Consider the following 19536-nt stretch of genomic DNA (forward strand, 5'->3'; position numbering starts at 1 on the left):
TTCTTCATGAATTTTCCGCTGAAAGTGGAAGGTGAATCTAATAATTTTGGCAGTTCCTCAAACAAAACAGGAATTTTCAACAATTGAAACTACTTCAGTCTACTATCATTATTATTGTAAGTTATCCCCTGAAAAAAAATAACACCGGCCGTCGCTGGTAATCGACTGTGACTTGGCCAAGGTCACGCTCAACGAGACTGACGCTTTTTGATCGTTCCAGATGTCGTTTCGAGGTAATTTTCTGTCGGCTTCCATTAAGGTATATAAACACTACCAACAGGCAGATGCGGCAATTGTAGTTGAAAGTGCGTTACGAAGTGATCTAATAAGTCAATAGGCATTAACAATTTATCTGACGATTCAATTAGTGTTTGCATTGTATTGTCAATGTAGCAGTGAAAAATGAAGTTGAGTTTGATTGTACGGAATAGTGAATTATTGTCAAACCCACTGGGAAAACAATTGCTGTTCAACGTTTGTGTTTCTTTAACTCAACTGCTGCCATTAAATCAGTGTTGACATTATTCAGTTTGATCCCTCTATTTTTGAATGTGTTTCATACGGGGGTAATAACCACTAGTCAGTGATGATTGTCGTGACATTTCACTATCCCCAATAATGACGATATATTGACATGTGTCTATGAATTCATTTAGTAGACCTTTAATCTAATAATAACAACTCTTCCTGAACGACAGTTCACGACATAATTTCGCCTCGGTTTAGAGTTCCACTAAACTGCATATCAGCCTCTATCAGAAAAGCTTTCCCCCAAATAAGTGATAGGGTATCACTTCTATCATTCACTCGGTCAGAATCACAACGGCCGAATTGATGGGTTAAACTCAGATTTCCGATGTGCTTTCATAGGTTTTCACTTCAAGATATGTTACAGTAATCTAATATATTAAAAATGGATGTTTGTTGGTTGGTTGGTTGGTAAGTGATAAACTTCTACATCGCTCAACCGATCGTGATGAAACTTGACATGTGTAAGTAATTTTTCATAGAGAAGGTTTTTGGGTTATCAATTTTTCTGTAACTCGCCACCAGATGGCGCTGTAGAACAATTTTTTTAAAGCACTGTTCTATAACGCTGCGCGCGCCAAAGTTCGTTGATTCTGATTCTGTCAAAACATTGGAACAGCAGCGATACAGCAATATAGTACTAATTAGTATTACAACTACCAAATTCTACGCAGGCGAAGCCGCGGGCAACAACTAGTTTATCATAGAGTAGGATAATTGATCTTATATGAAGGCTATTTTGACTTGAGTAAATGAAATAGTTGCATGGGATGAACCTAAGTGATGCCCTTTTCGTAATAAATGAACAAAAAATGCAAAATCTCACAAACTGCAGAGTAACACATACTTTTTACAGAAATTTGGAGCTAGCATTCCAGAGGGGCAAAGAGGTACACTTCAACTTTAGTTTTAGCTCAGTTATTCAGTTTGAGGTGAGTTGCTTACATGGCTTGCCAAAAAAAATGTGGAACAGATATATGTAAGGACCCTTATTGCTGTTCACAGATCACATTTCTCCAATTTTAAACAATTTTCTCTCATTCTGTACCCACTCCCTAAGACATACTAAGCAACACTAGACTTTTTTGGTCTACAAAACCGAATATGCGAAATATGTTCCTTGAAAGGCGTGTTTATAGTTCACTTACTTTGACCAACATACTATTTGTCACAATCCAGATATATCATTTCATGAATGCCAGACTTTTCTTTTTTCAACATACCGTCTTTCAGGTTGTCCAACACCTGTTGAATTGTACAAACAGCTTTGTAAGCCACCTTTATGTTCAATTTTTCAAAAATTCAAATCATCCAATGAGTATTTTCGTTGCCTTATTAAGTATGTTTGAAAGATGCATTGGACAAAAAATGAAACCCTGCCATTTTATATGTTGTGGGAGCTGTTGGAGAGAATACTAACATCTGAAAGTGCATCAGTTGTAACTAGTACATCCAAAATTGTAACTTATTGTCATTTTCAATTTCATATGTAAACTTCATATTTGGGGATCTGTGTTGAGACAAGTCACAAAATCCTCCACCCCACTTCAATTTATGTCACATTACCAAGTTTATACATTTACTCAATAACTGTTTACATCATAAACAGACATGACTCTCGAAACGAGAAAGGATGTTCACAATCATAATATGGGACAGAAGGATATAATCAATTTAGGTTCCTGTAGGTTATCAATCGGGCAGGAAAATCCCAATTATATGGAAGCAAATATTAAAAAAAAAAACAGAAAATTTAGCACAAATTTATTCAAAAACAATCTAAAAAAGTTTTGTATAGATATGCCATTACTTAGTTCCGGAATTTTTAAACAAGAATTGTGACTCGGATCACATGAACCAGTAGTCTTTAGATTTAATTTTCAATTACTACCAATAAAATTATATCCCATTTATTAATTTTTATTTGAAGTGTATGTATATGTAGTTATTTATACTATTTACTATTGATGACGATTCCCATAATGCATGGTAACTTATAATATAAATAAAAAACTTATGAATAAATTGTCTTGTCTTGTGGAACTGTAATCAATTCTTTTTCTTACAAATTTGTTTGACCCAGATGTACTTAATGTTCGACTTTTCCAATCACATAGCTCATTAATTTTCAAAAGATCCCCCAAATGATCGATAATTTTCCTTATGGAGACACTCGGAAATAATGAAGATCCATCTTTCTGATTTTGAATATTTCAGACTCATTTGTAATGTGTCCTTGAGGTGAGTGTTTCAGTGTTACTTTGACTGTTGATAACTTGACATTACAGAACACTGCGGAACTTTTATAAAATGCAACATTTTTCCATTTTGTCAATAACATCTCTAGTTTGTTTACTTTTTTGCTTTGTGAAGGTTAAGCAAAGACGGTTGTTGGTGTCGTTTCTTCTTAAATTCAAAACATGTGAAATAAAAAACTGTATTAAAATAGATAAAATATTTTTAATTTCTGAGTAAAATTAAGTACACAGCAAAATAACAAAAGGGTTAGTCAAAAATCTTATATTAAAAAATATAATAATTATGTATAGATACAAAGTTCAAATTATCACAGAATCATTTATGTCAAAAAATACCATCCTAAAATTCACCTATACAGTGAGAAAACAATTTGTTTAATTACAACTTCATAATGAGTATTATCATAATCAAAAATTCATATTCCGTTACAGGGCACTTCTCTATAGATTATTTAAACAATATGACCCAGAAACTAAAAGTTTTATCGATACCCTGTATATTTTGGCACGAACTTTGCTTGAATCGGTGACAACTATTTCATTAAACAAATAACAAAAATTCTTGCATACATTATATATGAGGATTATTTAGTTTTCTGTTCTGTATAAATATAACAAGTTACGTCAATTTAGCAAAAATAGGAATTCCGAGTAGTTTGTCTCTGGCTCTCTCTTCAGGTTTTCACATTCCAGATTCTGCTATACCTTCATCATCTAAGGAAAAAAAAATAAACATTGTTGAGTGGCTAATTAAATCATAGAAACCAGTATCAGAAACGAAATTTTCAAATCATTCAGTTGTCATGCTCCCCAATCATTGAAGTTGGAAACTGGAGTAACAGACAAAACCAAAAAAGTGCATATGGTGTGTACATTCATAAACGCCCTACAAAAAAGCACCATCATTTCTGAAATGAATCTCTTCGCAGAAACAGCAAATTACACAACTTCAGTTTAATTCAAGGAATGACAGATCTCTTATAAATATTGTTGTATTCAGAAAATATTTTACATACTCGTTAATCAACTATAAAGGATCACACATTAAACACGTCTCTAAGTTGTTAATTTTTTTGAACTGCGAATGTCAAGCAAAGTAATATTTTATTATTATGATTTATCTACATGTCGCCTATTGATTTTCCAAGATCCCATTAGTGAGAAATGAAAATGTAATCACCTTCTAATTATGTTCATTACCAAAGATTTTCACACACAGCATATTTTGTAAGTTATGGTATTACTTCAATTTCCAAACCTATACTCCTAATTATCCCATGAACATAGTATCAGCAACTTGAAAATATTTCATTTTCTCTGGAAAATCAGGCATTTAGCTGTTAATCACACCAGAAAGATTCAGTAAGCTCAAATTCTCCAAGCAACGTTAGTACCAACTTAATTCAAAATAAACTAAAAATACACAAGCTCTCAAATCACAAATATAAAAGATAAATGAAGCCCTCCAAGGAGGTATGTTACAAAGCCAAGCCAAATGAGATTCATACTTTGTCTTACACTGCAAGGTAACTAATTGAAACCAGAACACAAAAACAAAACATCCGTGATCCAACAACAGACAGCGTTGTTTCGACCCACTAGTGGTGCCAGGCTAAACCACGAATGCATTGCTGAAGTCAACTGTTCTTAAAAGACAAGTCTTGATAAGTAGTGGCTGTGCCATCTTCCGAAGACCCAATTATCAAATATAAATGAGGCTTCTCAACGGACCACCTTGGGAAGCTTTGTTTATCTTTGATATTTGTGGATTGAGTCTTGTCGATTCCATATCTGGCGTCTTAGGTGTCATAACCACTACTGTCAAGACCAGACATTCACTATTTATTGAGTATTCAAAGATTCCAAATAGAGTCATGTGAAATCATATTCCCATTTGCACTATATTTAATGATGTTGTAAATGACTAATAAAGAGATCATTAAATACAACATGATCAGACATGACGGCTAAAACCAGATATGATACTTAATGGTAATTGAACCCAAATCATAGGCTGCCTTGGATTGGTGACCAAAAAGAAACGGATGACTGCTATATTGGTCATTTGAGAATTACACCAACAGCAGCATTGGAGGTACTTTCAAATCTACCCTCTTTTCATCTTGTAGAAACCAGGAAAGCAAGAGGAAGCTAATTCAGACTGGAATATGTGAAGGAATGAACATGAAACATTTTTATTGACCAAATGACATGTCAGATGCAACATAAGTTGAAAAAAAAATGATGTAAGGCCATCATTACTTATTTGTTTTTTTTAACTGATTATCAACTCAGAACTTTTGAGCCTCTTAGAGGCTTAAAAAAATTTGAAGTGTAGTAGATGCCTCTATAGTTGTTGCCTATCTGGTATTCATGAGTCACACCAGAAAATAATTTTCATCAGATCATTCTACGTCAGACATTCCAGATAAGATCAGATCAACAGAGTAATGGTTTGAAAAGCCCACTGATAGATTTCTTTGGCACGAGTACTTTTTGAAAATTATGATTATCCAAAATACACTGTCGTTCATTGAGATTATAAAAACAATCCTTTTTTCAAATGAAGAAATACATGTAAAGTGAGTTCCAATTATAGAACCTTCTTCAAAAAACATAATATTCTAACTATAAAAATAAAATAAAAACAACAATAAAAATTAATTGGCGCTCCGGGGCGACTTCATTGATTCCAAATACACTTATTAATTAAGGAAAAATGTTGAGTAAATCACAGGTATGAACAGAACTTCTTGATTAATTCTGTAAACGTTACCAAAATAACTCCTCCAAACCCCATTGTTTATTTGATAAAGTTATTTTTTATTGTAATGTTACTAAAGAAAAGTACCTAATCAACAAATATTAAAGAAGAGGAAAAGGATAATAATAAAGAACTGTGTAATAATGAGAGTAATGAACACCTAATAAAATCCAAGTTTTAAATATTACTGGAGTAATATAACACCAAACCATTATTTTCAACACCTCGATATGTGTTTCAATCACCACCAAACAGTGCATCACAAGTACATAATGACGTCTAAGTTTCAATTTGAATAATACGAATCACACTCCTGAGGCATGCACTAAATTCCCCTATCTTTGTACAAGCAATAATCATGCAAAAGATTTTCCCACATTCATTCAATTGTTGATTCCAACATGTCACATTTACGATGCGAAATAATAGAAAAAATTTACCAATATAAAAAAGAGAAAGCAGTGCAGGTTTTTCGCAAATCAACAGCGTGTTCAAATCTACCTCAGTTTTTCCCCTGGCGAGAAAGTGGCGTCAACTGTAGCACCAACACCTTTTCCTGAACCACAGAATAGCAGCTTTTTACAACGTCTTATAAACGCAGATACCATTTCTGCTACCACAAAAATGGAGCGTGTAGCATGAAGGAAGATTATTTACAGGGGGTTGTGCAATATACGATTCAATTTGACAAGTTCAATAATTTAGGAATTTAGAATCTCCAATTTTTCATAAATACAATTATGTTCTCAATGTAAATATAGGCGGGGGCGTTTCCTGAGGAGGACCAAAAAATTCTTGGGGAGTGTCTGTGTTCAAAAATAATGTCTGTTTCGTTAATAAACAGGGGAGGATCTCAAGACATTCGTTCAAAAATTATAATCCTTGAAATTTTAACAGTAAGTTTAAAATTTTCACTTTGTAGCTTTCGAAACAAGGCAAAGCATAACTGGTTCAAAAAACCTCGTTTGGAATCAAGGATTTTTACAAAACTTGTTGAATATGGCTTAGCACAAGGATTGTGCTAGTTACTTCTCAGTATTTTTTCAGAAAGGCCTGTCTATGTTGGTTGACTGGATGTCTCCTGATTCATTAATTATCATGTCCTATCCCAGGGTTCAAAACTAGTTTTGTATCTGTATCTGCTTATGATAATATTATTCTAACTCACTTAATTTCGATGGAGTATTTTATATTCACTTGATCGGTAAAGAATTTCAAGTATACATAAATTACAATATCGCAGAATAAGTATAATTTTGAGATGCAACCTATACACATACAATATTAGTTTCATGTCAGTGAAATGCAGAGTGCAACAGCATTCTGGAAATGACCTCTGACTTTATGCCTCCAACTGTCAACTGCGAACTGCCTTATAAAGTACTGTTCCCGAGTAGAGAGGACTGGATCCTCTGGTAGAAGGAAATATTAAGAGCAGATAGTTGTTGATTCACAGATGGATCAAAAATACCTTTCGGTTCTGGTGCAGGTGTTTTTACTCGCAGACCCAGGACAGAGATATCTACCTACCTAGGAAATTATGCGACTGTATTTCAAGCGGAAATTCACGCTATTGAATTGTGTGCAGAGAGTGGATAAATCCAACCTCACACACTAGTCAATAAAAATATTATCGGACCGTCAAGCGGCGTTGGAAGCTCTTGACTCCTACCGAGCAACGTCTAAATTGGTAGCAAATTGCCAAAAACGACTCTCTTTAATAGGAAGACTTAACAGATTGTCTCTGGTCTGGATTCCTGGCAATACTGGCCTGGAAGGTAATGAGGCTGCTGACTCTCTTGCAAAGAAGGGTGCTACCAAACAAACATTGAACACCTGGATGGCAAGAAGATTTATGGACTTCTGGCAGAATCTTCCAGGATTGGCTCAATCCAAAGCGTTTATCCACCCTTCGAAGCTTGATACCAAACAATTGTTAGACTACAGTAGGGATGAACTACGATGTCTAACAGGCCTTCTTACTGGTCAGTCATTTGAATCATCATATGCAGAGACTTGGACTGTCGGAAGACAGTGTGTGTCGCCTCTATTTGGAAAATGATGAAACAGCAGAGCATATACTTTGTGCCTGCCCGCTGGGGACCGAATCAGGTTCTTAGAGTTCGGCAGATCCGTACTCTTACCATCTGACCTGAAAGACCACTCACCATACAATCTAATCGGCTTCGTTAAGAAGCTGGGTTTATTTGTCCGAGTGTGAATAGGTGTGTGCCACAATAAACCCTTACGGGTTGCAGTGGAAGGTCGTATAGATAGACCCACTCACTTTGGACCTAACCTAACCTAGTTTTATGATCGACTCAGTATAACAGAAATTTTACTTGGCAAAAATGATTTATATTTTCAAAATTCAACATGTTTGCAAACCCACGTTTGTGTTATCAATGTCTTGATTCAATATAGATGATATTTCTTCCTTTCTTTATAATTTTCTAGAGTTAATAAATAAAGCTTCTGTTTATTAACAACACTGACCTTACTGTCAATCAAATAGCACAGCTTCAAAATTTTCACGCCTAAACGCCACAAAAAAAAATTGATAGGAAAATTGGCTAATTTCTCAAAGTATTTTTCAAATATCATTACACTTCAGCCATTTCTGGAATAAGTTGATTCACTCAGAAGGGGAAGAATTTCAAAAATTAATCTGTCCCATTCTTGGCAATCAAGACGGTAAAGTCATTACATGATCAGCAAGATGAATACAGGTATGAAGACATTGACTTGATGCTTTGTAGATTTCAAATAATGGATTATTTTAGGCAAGAGATTTCAATGTTTCCAAACATTTACCTCAATTTTATCAATAACTGCTTGCAAACAAACTTATATCAGAATCAACAGTTCTTCAATCGTCTTATGCACTTATAGTTATATATTTTCTAGAGATGAAAGTGATCAATTGTTTCTAGAGAATCAAAAAATTGTTGGTTTTCTCGTCTTGGGACACCCATGAATATGACTGACTGGTATAACTTCAATATAATTCTTCATTATACACTGAAATTTTCCTTTGTTGCTACTATTCAGAATTATTTCATTGTTTTTACAACATCGATTGAATGAAAATTTGTGGCAAACAGACACTTCATCTAAATTTCTCATGATATAAAAAGTAGAACTAATTATAAACCATTTCATGGCCCCCCTCTTAAGAAACTTCAAAAACAATTCTTACAACAAACCAAGTGATTTACAAATGAGAACCAGAAACAAAATTTTCTGATCTACAAGAATGAAACAATCACGTTGTATTACAACAATATCGGTATATTGCACAACAATTCAATATAGAAAGCTTCAAAATTCTAAATGCCTCAATCTCACCTTCAAATCCTTGATTATCATGGATCTCCCTTGTAGAGGAACTCAAATCTTTCCCCTCAAGTACGGCCAAAAGGCACTGATGTATGCAGATATACTGTTGTTCTGTCTGAACCATCCACACTCTTTCTTTCCTCATTGCAAAAACTATTCCAAAAATGTCGACGTAGTCACTCACTAGGATTTGCTGAAGGATACGATCCAAACATATAAATGTACCAGATCTACCCACTCCAGCACTGAAATAATGAAATAATTGCATTGAAGATATAGGTACTTCTTCTGTATAAGGTTGTTTAAAAGTTTTGTTTTAATGCTGTGTTTTTGTAGCTCCATAACTCAATAATTATTTATTCCACTGTGTCCTGGTATATACTGATCAATAGGGAATATTGTAATCTATACATTGATGCTGTTCATTTTTATATTGATACTGAATAATATATATGCTTGAAGACAAAAATAATGAAATGAGATTTTTTATAGAATATTGACCGTTTTTTTTGACTTTATTATTTGTTGGGCTAACATTAAATTGTATCAACACAATTAAAACTACTTTCTTCTAGGAATGATAATTTTCTCTAGCTTCTACTATATGTGCTTTGCTTGTTGAGTTCCAATTTCAATATAGGTGAGTTACAGTACAACTCAGTATCTTTTCAGTTTTTTAGGCACTGCTGACCAATTCGAAGCAATAACAAACCTTTCGTGTATTGGAAAACTAATTTTAAAGTAATAATTGAAAATCTGACACAAATATGTGTTAGTATACCATAAAAAATAATTAACATATTCATTCAAGAATCTAAATAAATTGAAAAACCGAATAGCAAGCAACAACACAACTACTTTGTTTCAAATATTTCGATATTGGAAAGTAACGATACCATGACTTATTTAAAAGTGAATTTACTCACCTACAATGGACAACTATTGGTCTTTGATCAGGTGGCACCCTTTCTCGGAATGCCCTAACAAACCTCACTAAGGTATGCGGTGGATTAGGCACTCCAAAATCAGGCCATGTAGAGAAATGGAAATGCCTAACGACCCTTTGAATGTCTCCCTGAAAATATTTCATTATACATTAAAATCATTTCCAAAAATTATGTTTCAAAATTATTCAAAGTTGTTTGTAATTTCAAATACATCACCACCACCACCAATATGAAAAAAACACCCAACTGATATAAAAAATAGTGTGCTACTTGTGATTTTTCTTAATAATAATTTGGATATTGAAATCAACGGGTTCTCAGCGAACTCTCTACGAACTCGAATTTAACCAAAGCGCTGCCAAAACAACTCAAAAAATTAACGAAGTATTTGGAAAAGAAAGTGTTAATAAATGCAGTTTCGTTACGAAGATTTTAGCATCGTAGATGAGCCCCTTTAATAATCCAGGACGTGGATTTGAGGACCCTGGTGGAGACTGACTCATCACAAAACTTTTGAAACAAACTAATAATTAAACAACAGTGACTTGAAAATGTTCAGAAGAAGTTGGTTATTTTTACACTTTTCAATGAATAGGTCGATTATTGTTGATAGCAAGTTGTTCAACAATTTTGTTCTGACCGATCATGAAGTTATCAGTGTTGAACATGAAAGAAGCAGTTATTAGATAAATTAAAACAGACAAGTTATTCTACAGGATCATTAAAAAGTTTTTTACTAGATATATGTTACTACAGTTGCAAAGAATTCCTCAATGTAACTGTCAAATGTCTCTTTATTGTGGGTTTGATACGTGTATGTCTGATATATAATTATTTTATTGTTAACTGTAAATAATATGATGTATATTATATATTGTTTACTGTAAAAATTATGACGTACAATTTTGTACCCAACTGGTCAATATAGAAATGAATTGAATTGAGCATTAAGATATGCCAAGTTCAACCTTTTCAGCTTTTTTGTCAGATAATCTCAATTAGAGCTGTTACAGAAGATGGACCATTACACAATACTATAGTTTCTCTCACTTATGAGTGAAAGAATATTGTATATGTAAATATATTGTCCAGACAAGTCAATTTCTGTAATGTATGAACTAAAACATACAGTACATGGTTCGCCGATTAGTAATACTGTTAAAAAAATCACTTCTCCAATGAAACATGATAGGATACTTTTAAAATTTCTTACAAATTAACCACTTTTGACTAACGACTGTGGAAAATGTGTCTTCACAAAAAACCAAAGATATGGGTTCGAGCTGGGATTTTAAAACAGAAACCTATAACAACATAAACATGTTAAGTAAATTATCGTAACAGATTATTGGAATTTATTTCTCTCGTTCAGAATGAGTCATGAAACATTTTTTTCTAATTTCGTAGCACGTAAAGAGACTTCGAGATATAACCTTTGTCCTCGCTGTCAACACAAATACCACTGATGATGTCTGCCGCAATAGCAGACGAAACTTTTGGTACTTCAGGTTTCATTCAACCACGACCTACCGTCCAGATTTTATTGCCTTCAATTATGACTCCGGCCGTAAAAGTAAATTTCATAACATATATGCTGTGTTCAACAATACATGAACAGCAGCCATTATGGTCAAATTCAGTCAAGATTGATATATAGGTTGTTCACGTTAAGAAGAGAATAACGTCACAAGATGACACGTTACGGCGTTGCCAACATGTGCACTATTTTAAACTTTCAAATTTTTTTGTACCGTTGATATGTTTTATTGCTATTATCCTTACTTAATTTTGTTATTTGTTGGTACTATTTCGACAATGCTTTAGGCATATTGAATATACGCAGGTCTTATCAAAAGAAATGATTATTTCTGAAAAGAAAAGAAAGACTGACAGTTTTCGAGTTTTTTTCGATTCGGCAACGTCTGAAATTCAACTATCAGTTGAGCAACTTACAAAATGAAATGTTACTAGTTTCATTGCTGTTGAACGCATTTCAGTGGGAATTTTAACGTTGTTATGTTGGATATACAAAATTACCAAAAATAACGACATTCTCTTCTTAACGCGAACAACCTATATATGACATTTTGATTTGGGTAACTCGTCTTATGAAGGATATTTTCATAACACAAAAAAGAATAATAAGAAACATTGCTAATGTATCTTCAAGAACTTCCTGCAGAAGTCTCAGAGAGTATAATATTCTTTATGGTTTATTTATCGTTGAACTATTGATGTATATACACAAAAATTTAGATAAGTTCATGAAAAATGAATCGGTACATCATTATAATACAAGAATAAAAAATGATCTACATATTCCAAGAAATCGTACAACATGGTGTCAAAAATCATAACAAATAATGGGCCTTAGGCTGTATAATATATTACCTGATAAATATAAAAGATTTACCAAGTTGGAAGATTTTGAATATATCAAGGTGCTTATGTTAGATATAAGTCCATACAATATTGATGAGTTCACTAATTTTTTTAAAACAGAGTCGTTTTGATGTGTTCAAGTTCTTAAATGTTCCTAAAAGTGCAATATATGTGTGTGTATATGTATACATATGTATATGTGTGTATATATACACATATGTATATATGTGTGTTTATATCAGTCTAAGTATATTCGTTTGTATATATTATGTTTTGAATCTGTTAAAGTGATAAATTTGTATCTTTTTACTTATATGAATTGTTTCATGACTTGTCCCATAACTTGTGAAAGTTCTTTTAAATGGACCAATAAAATATATCTATCTATCTATATCTATTCAGCGAAATTAAATGGAATGTGTCCAAGATAAAACTGCCTCTAACTTACCCTGCACACCATGAACTCGCTAATATTCCAGTCTTGATAGCGAGACTCATTCAGTATTTGTACGGATATATCTCCATAGTACACTGGCATGGTATCGTAGGGCCAGTAATGATCACACTTTTCTCTGCCCTTTTCTACACACCTCGTTAGCATTATGATGGCCCTTGAATTGGATTCCCAGACCATTCTCCAAAAATCATCTCGGGTCGAATGTAGGGGACCTTGAGTTACAATAAATTCTCTTGGGGAATTGTAACCCTGAAATGAAAAACGAAAATAAAATTGGAGTCTTTGTAGTTTAACACCTTCAAAACATGAGACGACGTGGGAATTTTGTCAACTTGATCCACAACACATTACTATTTAATGAATTTAACTTACTGGTACGTAGTTAGCATTGATATAATCTGAGCCTTCTTCATCATCTACAGGCTGAAGTTTGACCCGTGAATGATCATATGGTAAAATATTGGTAAACCGATTTTTGGGTCTATTACATGGAAGATCTGAGAAGGTACATGGTTGGTCTCTTCCTATATGTTTGAGTTCCTCAAATTCTTCACTAAACCTATTAAAAACAAAGAAAATATAAGAAAAGTTGTTCATCAACATATAAACTTGGAATTTTATGACAGAACAAATAAAATAAAAATGAGTGAATGTTGAAATTATTGAAATATTCAGTCAAATTAGTTAAAACAGAAGTAATGTCCAAATAAAAAAAAATCGAGCCAAAATTTATAGCAAAAAATTGTGAGAACCCTAATTTCCGAAAAAAAATCGTGATCTGAAATGAAATTTTTTGCCTTTCATTTTTGATCAATTTTTTTTTATATTATTGCTGTTTTAACTATTATTTTAAGTATTTCCAATAATTGACCATTTCATTCATTTTTCTTTTAGTTTTTCATCCACGGTTTTCAAATCTTTAGGTAAAGGAAATCTAAACTTCTAACATACACCAAGAAAACACTTTCAAATTTTAATTATACATGAATAATCTGCATTCTGTCCATTAAATACCATGTGATATTTTTATTAATTTTTACTTTTTCTTCTTTGTAAATAAAAACAAGGATTTTGCTACACCTATAAATTGTTAATTTGTAATTATTCATCTATATATAATAATATGATTTTGATAATAAAAATAATAGTTCATTTTTCCCAAAAAACATATTATGGAGAGAAAGAATAATATAACAAATGAAAGTTTAACTAATTCGTTTGAATAAAAATATGAAATATTGATGATAAGATAGTAATTTATATCACAAGATATTTTTTAGATTTTTTTAGAACATTTTTCAAAGAATTTGGCTGATTATTAATTAATATAAAACCACTCCAATAAATCGATTGTTTACAATATTTGATCTGATACTGAATTGTAACAATATGATTTATTAAACTTTGTACCTGTCATGTAAACTTATTGCAATTGAATATAAACAAAGGTCATGAATTAACTTTCTTCCAAAAGAAAAATATAAATCGTCCATATAATATCAAGCAATGGGAACTGGAAACAACAAATACGCTCAAAGATTTAGGACTCACTCTTGAGCCAAAAATGTCATTCAAACCCTATTTTGCAAATGTTACTTCTAGAGCACTAAAAATGTTAGGTTTGACTCTCAGATATCTCACTTGAAAAGCATATATTGTTTGTTCAATTGTTATATTGAACATTGTTGTGATGTCCTTCGTATTGATATTGATATGCTCAAAAGTGTTCAAAACAAGTTCTCAAGGTACTCTGCATATAAACTGGAATATCATATTGGTGAATACAACTATAAAATTATATTGAACACCCTTAACTTGAATACTCTGGCTCATAGAAGATTAGAATCAGATCTTACACTAATTCACAAAATAATCAATGGGAACATGTTACTTTTAAAAGTATAATAAAGAAATTTTCAAAGTACCCTTTTGTCATACCGACTACAGCCAGAATGAGTCTATAGTTATAATTTTGAGATTTGCAAACGAATACAATTTATATTTAGATTTTTTCAATTCTTCTTTGGAATCATTTAAAAATACTGTGAAAAAATCGTAATTGATTGGCTTATTTTTGCCTTTCTTTGATTTTTTCCCTCACATCTAGCTGATAGTTATAGATTATTGTTACAGTACATATGTACGAATTTGTATGCTTAGAGTCATGTTGATATTATTTATTTCGAAAATATAATTTGAATGTTTCAACTTGTTTTTTGCTCTAAATCATTTTCTCACCCCTTTGTTTCTTTTCTTTCTCTCAATTATTATTAGTTTATACCGGAATTTAATTTATATCAAAATTAGTGAAAAACGCTTCAAGCTGGTTACCTGAAATCAGAATCAGCAGACATGATTCTGTAGTGATTGGCAAAATTTTCAATTCTGACTGGTCTACTAGTCTCAATCACCGAGTCAGGCAGAGACATGTTGTCATTTGATCTGGATTCTGTAGCCTTTCTCTTTCCCGCAGACCTTCTCCTCCTTATAATTATAATGCTTATGAACAGAACTGCGATGAGAACAAGTGGGATGACTATGCCAAGTACAATAGGAGTGCTATCTTGATCTGCAACATGAAGTCACTGATTTGTACCAAAATTTAGGCTTAGAATTTTAATTATAATGACTAGAGAACATTTGAAAACTCACCCAGCCTAATCAATCCTTACGAATGCATGGAATATTTTCAATCAATATTTTTTTAATGTAAATATATACTACTTACCTGTTTGAATTGGGAAACTATAACTGGTGTCTGTGAATTTATCTGGAGCAGTGAAAGCTCTGATTTTAACTCTATAAGTGGATCCGGATTTCAAGGGACCATTACAGTACCCAACATGCCTTATATCACAAGACTGTCCTCCTATCGTGAAGTCTTCAACGGAACTATTCGAGAATGGGTAGTAAGGATCCATCACTTGATAGGGAGGCCACACCGAGTATGCTTGAACATCCCGCCAACTTGGCATTTCCAGACCAGAGGCATTTTTTGAATGGTCCTCTGCCACAATGATTGCATATAACTTCACCTTTAAATATGTTATAACAATGTTATTTATGAATGTTGAATGAAGTAGTGAGAAGTAGTGGCCATATACTGAAAATATAATTGGACTGCAGAAGCATTTAACGAATGGTTCACTTTATTTCGTCTAGGCTCGATAATGATAGATAGATAGATAGATACTACATTCATGTTGTTACACAAAAGTGTTTATACATACGTCACATAAAACAGTTACAACAGAAAGTAAATATGTGAAAATTACAGCGAATAATTAAGTTATTTAAAATCCATTACAATCAACACCATTTGTCAGACAATAAAAACATATTCAAACACAAATATGTATAGCTTTGTATACTTCATAAATACATAAATTCAGTTACTTGATTACAAATAGGGTATCGGATATGAAAAGTAATTGAAATACTCTTCAAAGGAGTAGAAACATTCCTCGATCAGAATACGCTTTACTTTCTTTTTGAAGTTGCTCAAACTCAACGTTTCGTTTTTCAGATTCTTAGGAAGAGCGTTAAAAAATTTTATCGATAGATACAGAGATGATTGTTTGATCTTAGTTGTTCTAGGCTTTGGCAGTCTTATATCACTTTTTCCTCTTGTGAAATATTCATGTACCTGCTCATATTTGACGGTATCACCACGAATATTTTTATTTTTTATATAAATCAAACATTCATATATGAAACAAGAGGGAAGTGTAAGTATCTTAAATTTTTTAAATAGTGGTTTGCAATGATCATTATAATCAACCCCTGCCATAATTCTTAGAACTCTTTTCTGCAAGACAAAAATTTTGGCTGTATGACTTGATGCACCCCAAACAACTATAGCATACGTCATTGCTGCGTGAAATATTGAAAAGTAAGATACCCTGATGAATTCTTCAGTTAGCTTGCCCTTCAATTGTCTAATAATAAAAGTTGCCGTCGATAACCGTTTGGATAAATGGCTAATGTGTGACAAAAAATTTAAACTGACGTCTAGATGCACTCCTAATAAGTTAATATCATTATTAGCTATCGTATTGTTCAGTGTGAAAGAGATTCTTTGTGTTTTGTCCAGATTTAATGTCAGATAGTTGCTTTTGTTCCATATTTTCAGTAATTCTTCAGATTCCATTATATTTTGTTCGACAATACATTTGTCCCTGTTACAATGTATGATGGAGACATCGTCAGCATAACTAGTTACATATATATTATTTGGTTTGGACAAATTGAACATCATATCATTAACATATATTATAAAAAGTAGAGGACCTAAAACAGAGCCCTGCGGAACTCCATGTTTCATTACAACAAAATCCGAGATATTGTCTTGCCACTTGACTCTTGATTTCCTATCCATAAGATAGGATTTGAATAATTCCAGTTCGTTTCCCCGCACTCCATAGTACTCCATTTTATTTATCAAAATTTTATGATTTACAGTATCAAATGCGCGGGAAAGGTCATAGAGATTTGCCATACAACATTGTTGATTCTCGAATGAGTCTAATATTTTTTCATAGGCTTCGCACAAAGCAGTAATTGTCGATCTGTTTGACCTATAACCGTGTTAGAATTTTGTTAGCAAGCTATTTGTTTCAAAATAATTTGTAAGTCTGTTTTTTAAAATAATTTCAAAAATTTTTGCTAATATTGGAATGATTGAGACTGGTCTATAGCTGCTTGTGTCCTCAAAGTTTCCCTTTTTATGTATAGGTGTTATTTGAGAAAGTTTGAAAATTTCTGGAAATAAACCCTGTTCTATACAGGAATTCATCAGGTTTGTCAGTGGCTCGATCAGAAAATCCCTTATCAGATTTAATAATATGCTGTTCAAATTAAACACATCCATTGCTGGTGATTTTTTGAGGTTACTAATAATATCTCTAGTTTCACTGACAGTAACAGGAAATAGGAAAAAAAATTTTTGTGTGGATGGGGCAAACTTCAAGAAATTTTGAAAATATTGATCATTTACACCAACGAAATCTGTTAAGAGTTCTTCAATAATATTAACAAAATATTCTGAAAATTCATCCGAAGTCACGTCCGATTTGTAGTTGCTAGTCCTTTTAGTCGCTCTGTTGGCATTTATTATATTCCAGGCAGCCTTCTGTTTATTTTTAGATTGATTGATATACTCCGAATTACTTTCAAGTTTAGACTGTTTTATTTTATTTTTATATATGCATTTCAGTTTTCTGTATGCTTCCAAATCTTCTTTATTTTGAGTCGAGTTAGCAATGACTTGTGTTGCCGCTAAAGAGTTTTGTAATTGCAATTGAATTGAATTAATGTGTATGAGAGGTAGGTTAGAACGTTGTAAATCGTAATAATCGATGATTGAAGATTTTTGAACGAATCTAAAGACACAGAAACATTGTACAGATGATTAAATATAACTGCATCCCTTCGTACAATTAGTTTTGGATTCGTAGGCCTGAACAAATTTTTTATTTTCATCACTCACTGGGCCACTTCATTATTTTTCAAAAATGTTTCAGGCAAACTTACCGTCCATTTATATCACTGAAATAATTTTTCCTGAATCTGATTTGAATGGTAGTGGAACTTTTGCAAACCTCTGTTGGTACAACTTGCATACTGGGTTTTGGAGGAGCCAGAATTGGCATCCGTTGTTTCCAAACTGTCTCCGGCCCAAAACCAACTCGAGTTTCTGCTTGGATTTTAAAAACATAAGTCTTTCCAGGAACCAGCTGTCTTATAACTCCTCTGAATTCGGTGGGGTTGAAATTCCGAGATAAAGTATGAGAAGATCCCTAAAATTAGAAAATGAGTTCTAATTCTCCCATAGAAATTGAAATTCCCTACTTCTAATCCATAGGTCACAGTAAACTTCCTTATAACTCCATTTTGTTCCGCCGTTGGAAGAGTCCACTCGAAAACAATATCACTAGGCTGAATATCAACTGGTTCGAATTTGTCAACTTTCCCTGGTACAGATTCTTTGGTAGTGAAAATAGCTGAAACTGGCAAAGATCTCCTCAGGATACTTGATTCTGTACCGCTTCTCACAATAACCGTAAACGTATAGTTTCGATGAGGTTTCAAGTCACTTATGTTGATGGAGTTGTGACGAGTCAGATTTTGGATAAAGATATTCTCAGTCGTAAGGTACTGTACCTCAAATGCATTATATTCTCCGCGAGGAAAAGACCAGCTTAGGGTTATTTCTGTGTCAGATACATAAGTTGAGTTAATACCGGTAATTGGTTCCGGATCTGAAAACAACAGTTACTGTATTTGTGTTTTTGAAGAAATGAAATACTTACATAACCTATCTTGTCTCTGCAAAGGTTGGCTAGCAACGTTGTTAGATACCGTCCAAACTGTGATATTGTAGAGCCTTCCTGGTACCAACCCAGTAAAAGTAACCAATCTATCGGAATCATTAGCAGTCTTTTCTTGGTCAGGAATGTTGGACTCGGAAAGTGAGAACCTGTAGATGTCGAATTTCGACGAACTTGGCGGTGTTGGAGTGTACCGCAGACTAATAGAGTCTGTCGACTGTTGGTTGTTGACCACAACTACTTCTGATTGAATAAGTGGCACTGAAAAAAATGTTTTTGGCGTTTATGAAAAAACATATTTTGTTATCTCTTGGAGTGTCATATTGTTACGAAACCAAACCAACAATTATACCATGATAAGCAGGTAATGTTTCTTTGTGCATAATAAAACGAATTCAAATGAACATTTGCAACTATGAAAATGTCTAGTAGCAGAATTCAGAGAATGAAACTGAAATAAAATTTTATGGAAGATTAAAATTATTGTAGAAATTAGGCACAAATTTTATTATATTTCGGATACTTCCGGACG

General features: G+C 32.9%; 1 protein-coding gene across 1 annotated transcript in view; it reads right to left on the bottom strand.

Moving 5' to 3' along the window:
* Nucleotides 1-2968: 2968 nt before the first annotated feature.
* The window catches only part of Ptp10D (Protein tyrosine phosphatase 10D), an 86115-nt gene continuing 69547 nt past the window's right edge, over nt 2969-19536 (bottom strand). Inside the window, 10 exon segments of the mRNA XM_074183188.1 lie at nt 2969-3500; nt 8899-9134; nt 9816-9964; nt 12667-12924; nt 13048-13234; nt 15007-15244; nt 15404-15710; nt 18204-18473; nt 18526-18935; nt 18987-19265. Coding sequence (XP_074039289.1) covers nt 3469-3500; nt 8899-9134; nt 9816-9964; nt 12667-12924; nt 13048-13234; nt 15007-15244; nt 15404-15710; nt 18204-18473; nt 18526-18935; nt 18987-19265 — 2366 coding nt within the window. The 3' untranslated portion in view covers nt 2969-3468.

Source organism: Leptinotarsa decemlineata, unplaced genomic scaffold (genome assembly GCF_025532065.1).
Source record: "Leptinotarsa decemlineata unplaced genomic scaffold, Ldec_3_MD MMD2_tig00026336_RagTag_RagTag, whole genome shotgun sequence".
In the NCBI taxonomy this organism is placed as follows: domain Eukaryota; kingdom Metazoa; phylum Arthropoda; class Insecta; order Coleoptera; family Chrysomelidae; genus Leptinotarsa; species Leptinotarsa decemlineata.